The 15,345-nt window shown below is 37.0% G+C and overlaps 1 protein-coding gene across 24 annotated transcripts in view; it reads left to right on the forward strand.

Annotated features, from left to right (window-relative positions):
- Nucleotides 1–15,345, forward strand: part of LOC18446524 (P-loop containing nucleoside triphosphate hydrolases superfamily protein) — an 83,629-nt gene that overhangs the window by 35,917 nt on the left and 32,367 nt on the right. For 16 of the 24 annotated variants that reach the window (XR_016044250.1, XR_016044251.1, XR_002283110.2 and 13 more), the window contains 12 exons: nucleotides 893–997; nucleotides 1,183–1,290; nucleotides 1,398–1,544; nucleotides 2,668–2,850; nucleotides 3,059–3,229; nucleotides 4,776–5,018; nucleotides 12,733–12,873; nucleotides 12,973–13,101; nucleotides 13,616–13,666; nucleotides 13,765–13,812; nucleotides 13,897–14,187; nucleotides 14,322–15,062. Coding sequence is in view for 11 of the 24 variants with exons in the window: in XM_088851691.1 (XP_088707817.1) it covers nucleotides 893–997; nucleotides 1,183–1,290; nucleotides 1,398–1,544; nucleotides 2,668–2,850; nucleotides 3,059–3,229; nucleotides 4,776–5,018; nucleotides 12,733–12,873; nucleotides 12,973–13,101; nucleotides 13,616–13,666; nucleotides 13,765–13,812; nucleotides 13,897–14,187; nucleotides 14,322–15,062 (2,358 nt within the window). In the remaining 13 variants the exon portion in view is untranslated. Of the gene's footprint in view, nucleotides 1–892; nucleotides 998–1,182; nucleotides 1,291–1,378; nucleotides 1,545–2,667; nucleotides 2,851–3,058; nucleotides 3,230–4,775; nucleotides 5,019–12,732; nucleotides 12,874–12,972; nucleotides 13,102–13,615; nucleotides 13,667–13,764; nucleotides 13,813–13,896; nucleotides 14,188–14,321; nucleotides 15,063–15,345 lie in introns of all 24 variants that reach the window. The other 8 variants (XR_016044256.1, XR_016044254.1, XR_016044253.1 and 5 more) reach the window with 2 other exon arrangements.

Consider the following 15,345-nt stretch of genomic DNA (forward strand, 5'->3'; position numbering starts at 1 on the left):
TCCTTAATAGAAGTTTTGTGTAGCCATTTTTGTTTGTGGAATTTTTGTGCAATTGTGCCACACTCCTATTTGTTTTTTTCCATACTGAGCATAGTTTCTGTAAGTTCCTATATTGGCAGTAATACAATTTCTGTAAATTTATACCATTAGTGAGAAAAAACACTACGTCAACGATAAAAAAAGGATTCTTACCTATAATTGAGTAGTGTAGCGGTGGAACTAGAACTCTAGTAGACTAGGAGACATCTAAGATGTCGTTAGTTTCATATCTCTGAGATTGAATTCATTTCTATTTACACATTGTTTTTAGTTCGTAGTTGGTTGACTTCAATGTTTGAAACCTTAACCTCATTGATGCAACCCAGGTAATACCACCGGGCAACATATACTGGAATTTGTTGATGAATTCCCCATTCATGAATCTGCTCTTAAGGGGGTGACTATGTAATAGAAGTGGGATAGTTGGCCATCCCTTTTTATCCTAGAAAATGTATGGATCTTGTAGTAAGCAATGGCATGCGTGTCTTTATTGATGTCCTTGCTGATATTATTTCGTTCTTAGTAATAACAAATGTGATAGTATAATTTGTTGATGTTGACATGTGCAATGTAGAGTTCACAATATGAAGAAATCATTTTCTTCAACAAAATTCAGATGTGTTAGCGTACATAGGTAATAATTACAAGATGGCTTCCATTCTTGTAAATGATCACATTTGGCTGACGTTATTTACATCTGCTGAATCAATTTTCCCTTGCCTGTTTTTTGGACTTTGTGTTACTGCTGAACAATCGGTAGATTTAATTTTATGATTTTATGTTTCTGTTATATATCAAACTCATTTGTTACCTATCATATAGAATTCCATAGCCTAATATGAAATATTTGCAGGTAATTGCTAAACTAACTGATGGTAAGGCGACACATATACCATACAGAGATTCAAAACTAACACGCTTGCTGCAATCCTCTTTGAGTGGACATGGTCGAGTGTCAGTGAGTATTGGAAGTTTTATCTTTATCCACTTTGGTAATATCATATCATGTATATTTTAAACTAGCTCCTGGCATTCTGAGTCCCTTCTTTTACTTGGTCAGAAGCCTTGAAATCTTAAAGTTCTTTAATTAAATTATGGGTGTTATGGTTTAGATGTTTCCTGAAAATTTCCTCCTTTGTGCAGCTAATTTGTACACTAACACCTGCTTCTAGCAATAGCGAGGAGACGCACAATACATTGAAATTTGCACATCGAAGCAAGCATGTTGAAATAAAAGCTTCACAAAATAAGGTAAGGATGTTTCTTCAAGAAAAGGTTGATCTCTGAGATTTTCAGTATTCTTGTAACGATTTTGTCCATGGATGCATTTTAATATTAGAACCAAATCCCGGTTCCAGATAATGGATGAGAAGTCTTTGATAAAGAAGTATCAGAAGGAGATTTCCAGCTTAAAACAAGAGCTTCAGCAGCTGAAGAGGGGCATAATTGATAAGCCATATTTGACTGCATCTAGCCAGGAGGATCTTGTCAATCTGAAGCTTCAGGTATGCATTATCAACCATCTCTTTTTATGCTTCCTTCATCATAGAACTCGGACAATTTCTTATGCTGTTTTGCTGTATAAAAGATTATTTGTGATGATTGTACTTATGGTTCTTACGATGCAGATTGTCCAATCAGTTTGAAATTTAACAAGATATTCATCTAATTTAAGTATCTACAAGTCCCATAAGGTTGGAGGAATGAAAATTTAACAGATCAGAACTGAATTAGTAATGCGCTTGAATTGGCTGCTGAAGCGGTTGCTCTAGGACAGATCTGACAATCCACTTTGTATTGTTTCACTGTTTTATTTTTATTTTATTTTTATTTTATTTTTCTCTTGTTTGATAATTGCAATTTAGTAATAACAAAATCCAGACATACTTTTGTATTTCATAAAGAAAATGGAGTCTAAGAGGAAGATAGACCTACTCAATAATTGTGCGGTGCATCACACATATTTTGCAAGAAATGATGATTACTTGTAATATTTGATTCTTTGGTCAAAGCCTTTAACTCGATCTCCTACTTGGTCACTGCCTGAGTGAAGTCACCAAGTCAAACAGATAACCCAGTTCAACTTGTCAAGACATGTGGCCGTGATTTATGCAGACCCCTTGTCACACGTTTGAAGCTCAATCCTACCACATTAGATGATACCATTGGTATGTCGAAATTGCATGGAAGCAAAATCTCAGAGACATCCCATGTTTTTGACATACAACAATTGCCCACCAAATAGTGGACTGGGGTGGTGGATTGTTCTGACTCCGAATGGGTTTTCATTAACTTATTTGATTAGTTTGGATTGATTTTTTTGATAAATAATGACTCATGCATATTATGCTTTTTTTTTTTTTCTTGGAATATCTATACTCATTTTTTGTTCTAGATTCCTGCTGACATTTAAAAGAATTTTTTAACCTGTTTAAAAAAATTGCAGCTTTAGATTTGGAGTATGCTTGCTTTTCATTTTAATCAACTGTTGCGCCAAAAACCAAAATTTCTGCTGTCTAACTATGCTCTATTTTACCAAAAAAAATTGAGAATAAATTATGCCAGTTGGGTTTTCTTGCAAATTCTTTTTCTATCTGAGATATCTTTTACGCTATTTGTGTGTTTAAGCTGGAGGCTGGCCAAGTCAAATTGCAATCAAGATTGGAAGAGGAGGAACAAGCAAAAGCTGCTCTGATGGGGAGGATCCAACGGCTGACAAAACTTATCCTCGTTTCTACAAAGAACACTATTGCGACAAACATTCCTGAAAAGGCTGGTCATCGGCGACGCCATTCATTTGGTGAAGATGAGGTACTTGAATGTGTTTTTGTAATTTCTTCCTTTTCAAAATCCTGTGCATACCATCATAGGATGCTTCAATTGATTACTTTCGGGGGTTTCCTTTCCAGGATCTCTATCAAAATTGGTGTTGACGAGATCTTCTATAAGTTTTGCATCACTCTTATTCATCTTTGGCCTTCTGTGTGAATTTACGTGTTATCTGTTCATCTTGATACAGTTGGCATACCTTCCAGATAGGAAGCGAGAATACATGGTTGATGACGACCATGTTAGCCTTGATTCAGACTTTTCAGCAGAAGGAAGACTTGAATATGGCACCCTAGAAGATCTGACTAAAGATAACAAGAAGAACAGAAGGCGTGGAATGCTTGGATGGTTCAAACCTAGGGTATCCATTTGTTTCTCTCAGATTATTATACAGATTTGTTGCTTCTTTTGTTTATATTGTTGGTGATTCTAAAAATGGTTGCATATTATTCCAAGCGCCCTTGATTTCTGCTGTTGAGGATGAGACTATGACTTGGACTAACAGGACTGATCATAATACAAATGTGTTTGGAAGTCTGTTGAAACCTGTACCTTGAACTCTAGGATTAGTTCGTTTTATTTGTTTAGGGCAATGATTTCATGCAACCGTTGTATAGTAATATGATGCAATAACCTTAAAAAACCATCTTATAGCCATTTGTTTGATCCAAATTTTAAAACATACACTTTTTTCATTCTAATGAGCAATCACAAAAACAGAAGAAATTGAAAACACAACCTAAAAAGTATTGTTTTAGCCCAATTAACATAGGCCGTTCATTTTGGTGAGATGCTTAGATCTAGGCTTTAAAAGGATTTTTTCATTTTCAATTTTTTTGGATGGGTTTATTATAGCATTAGATGAACAATGTTAAAAAAGAAAAAAATGATTTTGGGTTTATACAGGCTAGGATCTTGAAATTCACAAAATGAATGGTCTAGATTCGTTTTTGGAGGGGACTCATTTTGACAATATCTAGGGTTCAAATTGAACTTTTTTTTTTTTGGGGATTGATTATTGCGTTGAAGAGAGTGTGTGTGCAAACTTTGGGGTTATACAAATATCACAAACATGGTTTTCTAGAAGTATCGTTGCATTATACTATAATACAACCGTTGCATTATACTATAATACAACCGTTGCATTGGATCATTGCTCATTTGTTTATTATTTGTCGTGGGTATGTCAGCATGACAGTAGGAATGAGGTTAAAAATTCTGTTGGAACTTCATCAAATGAATGTCTTCCGGAATGAGGTGAAAGTCCATGATACAGTTCCATTATTGTAGTCTTCACTCTCTCTGTAGCATTTCTATCTGAAACATTGTATGAGTCATTGAAACCATGTATCTTTAAATGCTGAGCTGAAGTATGATTCTCTTTTGAGATGAAACAACACCGCAATGTGGATCACGAAGCACCTCAATTAACCAGGCTTAATTTGTACTTCGCAGGTTATGACTGGGTGTCACAACCTTATTGCCCCTTATTTTGTTATAATTTATAGTAGCAACATAGCCTATGAGTTGTAATATTGATTTCTCATCATTTTACATTTCGGAACCCTGGGCAACTGTATGTGTTTCCACCATTTCCCCCTCTCTTCATTGCTTGCTGAGTTGCTCTCAAAATCTCTTTTTCTTTTAAGGATTTGGTGGTCTTTGTAGAGTTTTCATTCATGAGGCATAATTATGAAGTGCAACAAGGTGGGATGAGCTTTATGAAACTTGTTCAAATGTCTGCTTACAGCTATATAAAAATATTGACCTGAGATACTAAAAGATTAAGCAGCTGTAATGCTAGGTCTCTTGCCCTTATATGTATATATTAAATTGCATTTTTGCAATTACTCAATGACAACTGTATTAAAGACCATAGCTTTTTCTAAAAATAATTGCTTGTGCAGAAGCAAGAGAACATTGGCGGTCTGTCTAGTAGTATCGATAGTGGGAGCTCTGCTAGTGCTTCTCCTGCATCTTGTTCTTATTCATCCCAAAGAAAGGATTTTCTTCCCGATTTGAAAGACAATAGAAGAAAGTCTATAAGTCGAAAAAGTGAAGATGCTCTGTCTATGATCGATTCATTTTCAGAACAAACGCAAGCTGGTGACTTGTTTAGTGCAACAGCTAGAGGACGTCGCCTCCCCCCTGTAAGTATATAATTTTGGCTTTTGCTATGTTTCGTTCTCAAATAAGTAAAATATAGATGCTAAAACGCTTTTGCTGAATGGGTTAGACTCTAGATTTAATCATTCTATAACAATCATTTTGTTGTAAGTTGCAACATTGTGGCACAAGTCTTATATATATATGCTTTCGTTATTCTAGGTTTAGTATCTTCACATATTGTTGCCAATTATGTGCTTGTATATATTATGAAACTCACTTTTGTGTAGGGTGGCTGGCAATGGGTTGGGCCTGGGTAGGGTCCACCGTGGGCCTAGCGTGACCTTGGCCCCTATAGGGGTAGTCGAGCCCGGCCCGGATAGGGTCGAAGAGCCCCTGTTCTTGGCCTAGCGCCGGCCTTGTCATGGTCGGCTCCAATGGACATGCAAAAAGAGGAGAAAAATCGTCATCATTACAGGCCTTTTCCCAACTATTTGGGGTCGGCTACATTAATCTTGGTCCACCATTCTGCTCTATCAAGGGCCATACCCTCAATGAGGCCATAAATTCCCATATCTTTTCTCACTACTTCCAACCATGTCCTTTTGGGCCTACCTTTTGCTCTTTTTGAGCCTTCCACTTGAACCAACTCGCATCTCCTGGCAGGTGTTGTACTAGGTCTGCGTTGCACATGGCCAGCCCACCTGAGTCTATTGTCTCTCATCTTAGTGCCTATTGGAGCTACATCTAAGTGCTCCTAAATGTATTCATTTTGAATTCTATCCCTTCTTGTCTTGCCACTCATTCATTTCGACATCCGCATCTCAGCTACGCTCATCCTATGGGAATGTTGTTTCTTGGTCGCCCACAATGAACGAAAAGTTAGCTACCTGACCGCCTAGGCGGACTTTTTCAAAAAATGCCTAGGCATTGACAAGTCAGATAGCATTAGGCGGAAGAAATTAGACGCCCGCCTAGGCGTCCAAGGCGCCTGGCTAGGCGGTTTAAAAGGCGGGTGCTTAGGCGTCACCTCAACCTTGGTGGAAATTTTTTTTGTGATGATAATAAACGTCTCTTATCTATTGGCTACATTTTAATTTATTAGATCTGGTTTCTCTCTTCTCACCTTTCTTGCTGTATTTAATGAGTGGTCTCTCACAAAGACAACTATTTCGTTGGGTTAGTTGGGTTGAGTGGCTTAGACAACAAAAATGATCCCCTCTCTCTCTCTCTCTCACTCTCATAGAGGTCTATCACTCGGTGTTAGTAGAGTCGAGTGGCCTAAACCACAAAAAGTCAAAGTCAACTGGCCTAAACCACAAAAAGTCAAAAAGAACTCAATTCTCTCCCTCTCACGATAAAAAGAAGCTCTCTCTCTCTCTCTCTCTCTCTCTCTTCCAAGAGGTCTATTTCTTTGAATCACTGGGTCGAATGACACCAAAAAAAAAATAAAATAATAAAGAAACAATCTGCGCTCACTTTCTCTCTCAGAGGCCACAAAAAGTGAAAGAGACTCCTCTCTCTCTCTCTCTACACACACAAAGAACTTTCTAGGGTGTGAAGTGAAGATAAGAGTGACGTGGTGTACCCCAAACCTTGAGAAGTGCACTCGTCCTTAATCCACAAATGATCCCCCATTTCCAAGTTTCTCTCTCTAATCCACGAATGACCCCATTTGGCATACTCTCTCTCCATTTACAGTCCTTTCTCACACACATATGACCTTGGCAGAAATGGGGTTTGGGCCGCTACCTTAGCGCCTAGGCGGCCTAAACCCCCATTCCCTAGGCAGCTGCTTCCGCTTTCTTGAACATTGGTTGCCCAACATTCCGCCTCATAAAGCAAAACAGGTTTCACAACTGTCCAATAGAGCGTCTCCTTTAGCTTCATTGGTATACGATGATCACATAAAACTCCAGTTGCACATCTCCACTTCATCCACCTAGCTCTAATTCTATGTATGACACCGTCCTCATTCTCTCTATTTTCCTAGATTATCGACCGAAGATATTGAAAGTGTGGTTTTTTGGGTATTTATTGGCCGTCAATCTTAATTGCTTCCTCTTATCTACTGCTATTATTAGTAAACATACATTCTATATACTCTGTTTTAGTCTGGATAATTTTAAAACCTTTAGATTCTAGGGTATTCCTCCAAAGTTATAACTTTGTGTTGACGCCACTTCAAGTCTCATCGATCAAAACTATGCTGTCTGCGAATAACATACACCACGATACAAAGAAGAGAAAAATATAAGGGGAAAAATTGGTCAGCCCGGGCCTGCCTTGTTGTAACTCATGCCTTGTCTTGCTTGGTTCTCGAGCCATATTTTTTGGTGCAGGCCCAAAGTTTTCAGGGCCTGGCTGATGGGATGGCTAGGCCGCCCGGTCCATTGCCAACCTACTTTTGTATTGTAGATTTCACTATCCTGAGTTCTTTAACTATTGGCAATTCTACAAGAAACTCAAAAAGAAATTTACTTGGTAAAGTAATATTTTCTTTGTGCATTTGAGTAATAGCATTTTGCTAGTAAATGAGTTTTCATAGCTTGCATATTTTTTCATTAGACGTGCAAGGCACTAGGTTTGCATTTACTCGCATTCATTTAGGACAGGGCTGCCTCCTTCAAAGGGAAATGTGCATATGCACCAACCAACCACAGTGACAGCCAGCCAGCTAGCTGGAGTTCCACTTTCGATCGTCCAGTGGCAGGCAAATCCAGCCAGATATCTATTTACTTTGTTTCCCTATACCCAACCAACCAGTCGAAGAGGTGGTAGAGGCAGAGGCACTGACAGCTAGAGTAAAAATTGCATGTTCAAAAAGGAGTTATATTGAGTTCTCATTATTTCATCCCAAAAGATGTTGAAAATTAGAACTGATAAGCATAACCCCCCCCCCCCCCCCCCCCCCCCCCCACTCCTTTCCCTCTCTCTCTCTGTCTTGATGGGTTATGAAGCTCTCACCTATAGTGAACAACACCTTTATTTTTGGTTCCATTCAATTCCCTAAATTGGTGTTGCACTTCGCTGGATACTGAAAAACATAGATTTGTTTCCTGATGCCCCATGGCATAGACCTGTTGACACCTATCTGCTCAATGCGTCCTATTGGGATCCGCTCAAGTTGCTTTATTCTTATTTTTTTATTATTTTTTTGCATTTCTTATTATTTTTCTGCTATTGAGGTCCATGAGGTGCACAAGTCATTTGGCTGTGGAAATCCCGAGTTCGTGAGTATTCAAGTATTGGTATAAGTTAATTGAGATTAGAGTTGGTTATAATATAATATTCCTTGATTTGATGAAACATTCAAATGGTGGTTTTTGTTTTATTCTCTCATTCTTCAGCTATGCATAGTATTGATTGTTCTTCAAGATAGGGAAATTATACTTGCTTTTTTCTGTGTTCTACAAGAATATTCTTTTCAAATGGGCATGTAGGGTTTTTGCTTTTTTCATATAATGCAAAGGTAATTCTGATGTGATTATTCAGACTGAGTCAATGAGATATTATATTTCTATAAAAAATTGTGAAATCTTGATTCACGTATTGCTTACCATGTAACCCCCATTGTCCCAACTCCCAACTAGATCACCATAAAGCATCATTATGTTCTATTAATCTTAGTGGACCTTTATTCTTGTAGTGCTTCTAGAGCATAGAATTTTCCTTGATATCCTTGGAATAACTCGTAGAAAACAGGACTAATACAATGGTGCTACCCCTAGCTACCTCTTAGAAGACCAATATCACAAAAGAAGCATGTCTAGTGGTTTAGTGGCCTTTTTCAAATCCTCCTGTGGAAGCTACATTCCAATGCTAAATGGTCTGCCATATTAATCAGTCTCTCTGCCAAAAAAACCCACATTGGGGAGCTCACATCATCTCTTTTGGGCATCATCTGTAGCATAAATTCGGTTTTCATCTAATTAGCTTATTTTCATTGCTTAATTGAACTATGGAGTGGCCTTCTAATGTAGGAAACTTGAAGAAACGTAAAAATATCAGCAAGAAAGCACCTTGACACAAGCAATTTTGTAGAAACCCTAAAGGCCTTCTTCCACCTAAGGTTCAAGCCTCAGGCTTTTTTTTAAGACAAAGTCTTTTTCTTTTCTTAAAGAGGAATACATTGCCAGCTCATCCATGCTCTTATTTATATTGGAAAGTTATTGTTTTGTTCAATATTTGTCAATACAATTAGCTTTTGACTAAAAGGTCGTAACTTAAGTATAACTTGAAACTAAACTCCCTAACTTTAATTAAACTATCTAAAAAGTCCCTCTAGCAATTAAATAAATAAATAAAACATTTGAAATGTGCCTCAAAAGCTAAAAAAAACATTCAAACTATTTTTTACTCTTCTTATTTTTCTTGAAAGCCCTCTTAGGGTTTTCATCCTCCAAATGTGAGCGAAAATTAGGATGAATCTGTTGCTACCAAAGAAGATACCCATGGCTACTTGTTGTGCTCTGATCACCATCATCACATTTTTTTATTCTTCATATGTAACTTGTTGGGGTTATGCAGCCTTAAAGGCCTTATGAGAATATGTAAAACTATGACTATGGCGATATGTTGGCTCCAGTGGGATTCTGGTCTAGATTGGACTAACTGGGGGTTATCCCTTGATGAGGTTGGAGTAGTGCCCAAGGTGGTTGGTTTGGGGATCCCTGTGTGTGATGGTTGGCTTGAGAGGACAAAGGCCAAAATCCTCATCATTACCATCTCATGATATGTACACTAGATAGTCGTCTGGGAAGCAGCCCTTCGAATGAGAGTGTGTGTTGTGTACATGTGCCGAAGAGATGACTTCCTACAACACTGGAATTTGGTGGAAGGGACCCATATGGTATCATGCTATAATGGGGCTTAAACTTGTCCTTAAGTAGGGATTTGTAATCCACGGACTAGGATTGTGTCTCCTTCATTTATTGGCTGTCTTTGATAGTCCAATCATGACTCCTTTGAAGGGCTGTGGGTCATGAGAACAATTGGGTCAATTTGAGAAGATGTATTGAGATGCGGTTTCTAGAAAGGATGGAGTCCTCAATATATTTGTTATATTCCTAACTCTATGAATTCAATTCCCATCAAATCTTTTTAAATATGTTTAAATATGGTTTAATTATATTTTAGATAATTAAAATGAATTTTTATCTCTCTGGATATTTAACTTTATTAAAAAAGGATTTTTAAATAAGAAAAAATCATTTTTCTGGATTTATTTAATTTAGAGAGGAAAATAAAATATTTAATGGATTATAAAAATATTTTTATTATTCTAAAATATAATATAGGGTGTGGGGGCCCATTGGGACTTTGGGCCCACCACATATAATACAACTAGTAGGGGCGTGGAGCCCGCATGGCTATCCATGTGTGGGGTGCCGCACTTCCTCTTCTTTCTTATTTTGAGTGGGTTGTGTTGTAAGCCATCCACATGTTTTAAAATAAAGGAAAAAGGTTATATGAGGTTGCAACCTTAGAATTAAGGTGCACCTAAGAAATCCATCATAAAAGGTTTTTTGAAGTTGGAAACCATCCTAATTGATCATCTCAACATCGAGATGTATGAATATTAAAAAAAAAACGATTTTGAATCCAAAAATACACCCATTTTCAAGATTTTCATATGTTTACAGATCTACTTGATTTGAACCATTTTTGGGGTCCAAGAGTTTATGATTAGAGATGGAAATGGATTCTCAAGCCGTCTTAAGAATTTTCAATACCAAAATTATATTTATAATAAAATTTGGTGGTGCACCTTACGTTGATTGTTAAGGTTGCAACCTTATACAAACCACACCCTAAAATAAAAGGAAAGTATTATAAAATAGATTTGATTGATTTATGAGCAAGTGTAGAGATTGGTTGAAATTTGATTTGCAAAAACATAGTATTTTCTCTACACAATTTTTGATGGGAAACTGAGGGATAATGGTTGCATTTCATTCTTTTTAATCATGCTGATCTAAGAAATGAATGGATGTGATCTCTTCACTATACAGGTCTCCATAATCCAAGGTCTAGATTGAGTTTCATAATGAACCCGAGCCACTATTCTATATGTACTCTCTTTGGGGGTTCAATCTCTACAACTTGAATTCTCTCTCTCTTTCTTTCTCTAAACCCTAAAGGCAGCCACGTCCCACTCTCTCTCTATTTCTCTCTCACTAGTTAGGGTTTTCAATTTTTTTAGAAGCTAGAAACCCTAAAAGGGGCCATGCCCAATCCACAAGGGTGGCATGCCCCAAGCCTAGGTACTCATGCTTTTGATTCTGTGTTAAGCCTTGGTCAAGCCTTATCCCATGTCGTGCTCTGAAGAGGTTTTGCCAAGGCTTTTCGAGTTATGTAATGAGGCTCGACCGAGATCCCATGCACCATTGGTGGAGGAGATCCCGTGTAGGGTCTATGAAGTCCTTGGCGGTAATTTGAGGCAAGGTATGCGGTATTTTCTTATTTCTTGAGTTTATTCAAAGTGTTATGTAATTTCAGATTTATGTTTTGAATGTAAATTGTTTTGATGGCAAGTAAGTGAGAGTCCTTGACATTCTTTGTGGTTTTTATTGGTTTATATATTGTATTTGGATACTTATAAGTGATCCGGAAATAAAAATTTTAATCGGTATTTACTTGCCCGGTTCATAACTAGCGTATTTATAGTCTCTTCTAGTATAAAATTGCATATGATTGTGAATTTGTACTTATTAAATTGTACTCACGACTTACCCATAGAAATATAAGAAAGAAATAATGTCTCATTGCTTTATTATCATATAATTGTTAATTTTTCGCACATTTTATTTGTATCGTTTGTAGTTCTTAGAGTCATATGTGATCATCTAAGAGATTTTGGTTGTTTTTGTTCTCTTTGTTTTGGACTTGTGTCCTGATTTTACCTTTTATAATGTAATTAGTTACTTTTTTCACCCTTGTGCTCCAAAGGGAAGTTTTTCTTAACTCTCATTCCTCGATATATGTATGTATTTGTGATCAAGGTTGGAAATGGTACTGCAGTATCTTAAATAAGAATGATTTCTCCAAAAAGCGAATGTAGAATCCGGTATTCTCTGAGCTGCTTCTGCTTTAGAAGCATCCTGCAACATGTCCAAATCTGAATGTCTTGGAGATTCCAGCTCTTTAATATGTATTCATATAAGGGTGTGGTTTCCATAAGGTTGCAACCTTAAACAATCCAACTAAGGTGCACTTTCAAATTTTATCATAATATATAATTTTGATGTAAAATGTTCTTAGGATTATCTGAAAATCTATATTCATATATAATTATTAAATTTTAAATTCCAAAAATGGTTAAAATCAAGTAGATCTATAAACATATGAAAATCTTGAAAATGGACGGTGTATATAATATGTTGTAAGATGCACTATTTATGAGACTCAAAATCTTTTTATTTTTCATAATCATACATCTCGATGTCGAGATGATCAATCATAGGGTTTTTCAACATTAAAATAACCTTTTCCGATGGATTGTTGAGGTGTATCTGTAGTTCTACATTTTAAGGTTGCAACCTTATATAAACTTTTTCCTTCATGTGAAGTTCATCACTCTTACTTATGTATGTGTACTAATAAACTTGCCACATAATTGTAGGCTGCTCTCATCCATATTTAATGTCTTTATTGGACATAGAAGTCCAATGATTCCTAACTCAAGGAAATTAAAACAAAAGTTAAGTTGACTAATAGAATATTGAGACCTACATGTGGTATCTCTGTCCTTTGCAGACTGGGACAACTATTACAGACCAGATGGATCTTCTCCGAGAGCAGGTTAAGATGCTGGCAGGGGAGGTAGCATTGTGTAAGAGTGCCATGAAACGATTATCAGAGCAGGCAGCAGCAAATCCAGAAGATTTGCAACTTCTGGTGTGTAAATTTGTTATCAAAAGTGATATTTGCAGGATAAATTTGCCATTATCAATAATGTTATCTGGAGGATTAATTGGTTGTACCCTTACGTTACAGGAACAAATACAAAAGCTAAGATATGATATCAATGAAAAGAAACACCAAATGCATGTTCTTGAGCAGCGTATGATTGGTTCTATTGAAGCTACTCCACGATCAGCTAATACCAGTGGTGAACTGTCTCAGGTTACTTATCTTCTTAGTTGTATGTAATGTTCCAAGTCAATCGCATTTGTGTATTATCCAGAGGATTTTTCTTTTGTCTCTTGATGATTAAGGATATCCCATCTGGTTCTTGATTCACAATGGGATTTGATTCCTAGTATATGTATCTTAGGATCTGTTTGGAATGCTTCTCTATTGTGGTTTGGGGTTTGGACAATGATATCTTAGGCTGCTCACTTGCTCTCTGCACTCTGAATAAAGAGGCGTCTGGATGCCTCTACAAAACAATCATTGACTAGCAAAACGTTGCCTATTTAGTGAACTGGATATAATTATTTTACATCATTCCAACCCATACACATTTTTGGAGGGTAGATCATTGCAAAATGATGGGATTTAGGGAATAGGTCATGTATGTAACTGGTTATGGTTTCGGCTATAATTTATCTCTAATTACTTTATCTTGCTCTCAAATTGCTCTTTTTTATTGTGATAAATCTGTCATTCCTTACTACCGTCTGATACTTCTTTGCAGACCCTCTCAAAGTTGACTACTCAGTTGAATGAAAAAACTTTCGAACTTGAGGTATGTGTGTATTGCGGTGAACAGAAATTTGAGATTTTACAGTTTCCATGGTTATGATTGAAATTTAATTTGTCCTGTGATGTTTTGTTTTTTTGAAGATTAAATCAGCAGACAACAGGATCCTTCAAGAGCAGCTACAAATGAAGGTGAAGTATGTTATACCCTTTGTTTCTGTTATATGCTGGCTAATAGCACTTATCATTCACTGACATTTTTCTCTGCTGAATCAGTTATCTGAAAATGCAGAAATGCAGGAGACTATTCTTCTCCTGAGACAACAGCTTAGTTCTGTGTCCGTTAAAAGCTGCAATCAACTAGTACAAAACAATTCCATGACTGAGGCTTCTAAAGAAATTGGTGGGTGGCCAGACATGAATGGTGGTGCATCTGATGAGACTTGTCTTGATGGAAATACACCTACAAGCCTGTCAAGTTTGCCAAGCCTATTTTCACAGGAAGATTATAAAGACTATAAAGGAGGCAATGCTGATACAAATCTACAATCTCAACTTCTTCTTCAGGTCATTGGCTAGGATTTGTCAATTAGGCTTTTGGTTTTGCTATTCAAAATTTAAGTTTTACCAAAATGGTTTACGTTCATTTGGTATTTTGGATTGGAGCTTTTCCTTGATAAAATAAATTCCATATGATTCAGGCTGCTGAAATAGAGAATCTAAAGCAAGAAAAAGTTAGACTCATGGAAGAGAAGGATGGACTAGAAATTCATAGCCAGAAATTGGCAGAAGAAGCATCTTATGCCAAGGAGTTGGCTTCCGCTGCAGCTGTTGAACTTAGAAACCTGGCTGAGGAAGTCACAAAACTTTCTTACCAAAATGCGAAGCTGACTGCTGATTTGGCTGCAGCAAATGATCTTGCACATCATAAAGCTGATTCCTTCCAGAGGCCTCTCCTTGATAATAGGAAGCGAGAGCTTAGCAGTGGTGACCCTTGCTTAAGAGAATCTGAAAATGAAGTTTTGATCAAGTTACAGAAGGAGCTTGAATCAAGATGTCAATGGGAAAAGTCACTGGAGGCTACTTTATCTGAGAAAAACAGAAAAGAAGAAGAGTTACTCAAAAGAATAGAGGAGGCAAAACATCAAGAAGAAGATTTAGAAAATGAGCTTGCAAATATGTGGGTCCTTGTTGCAAAATTGAGGAAGTCTGATGCCACAAGTAATGATTTTCCAGTGGAAGGGATGGATGCCTCTTATTCATCGAAAAGCATGGCACACAAAGGTTTATCAATGTCTAACGGCTATGCTTGTAAAAATTCTGTGGGAAATGATACTAGCAAGGTAAGGGACGATCTTAACACCATTGAAGAATTGAGCATTTCATATGAGAATGAAAAGAGAAAATGCAAAGAGCTAGAAATTCTCGTCTCCAGGATCAAGGTATGGCCCTAAAACTGCTAGATTGGAGATTTTTTTACTTTGTAATGCTTGCAACCAAATGATTTATCAAAAGAACAAAATACTTCCAACAGAATTACGGATTTTCACTGTATGCTACCTCTCCTTATATGCCACAGAAGCAGTTGATAAGAAGATCCCCACAGTGTTTACTCAAAAGCATCTCATTGTGATTAGGCTAATGATTGGTTGTCAATGTCTGCATGTGCTCATGTTTTTCATAGAACTGGACTTTGCAGTGCAAAAGCATGCATATCATCTTCTG

This window comes from Amborella trichopoda, chromosome 11 (assembly GCF_054954075.1).
Source record: "Amborella trichopoda isolate Santa Cruz 75 chromosome 11, AtrichopodaSantaCruz75HAP2 v2.0, whole genome shotgun sequence".
Classification (NCBI taxonomy): domain Eukaryota; kingdom Viridiplantae; phylum Streptophyta; class Magnoliopsida; order Amborellales; family Amborellaceae; genus Amborella; species Amborella trichopoda.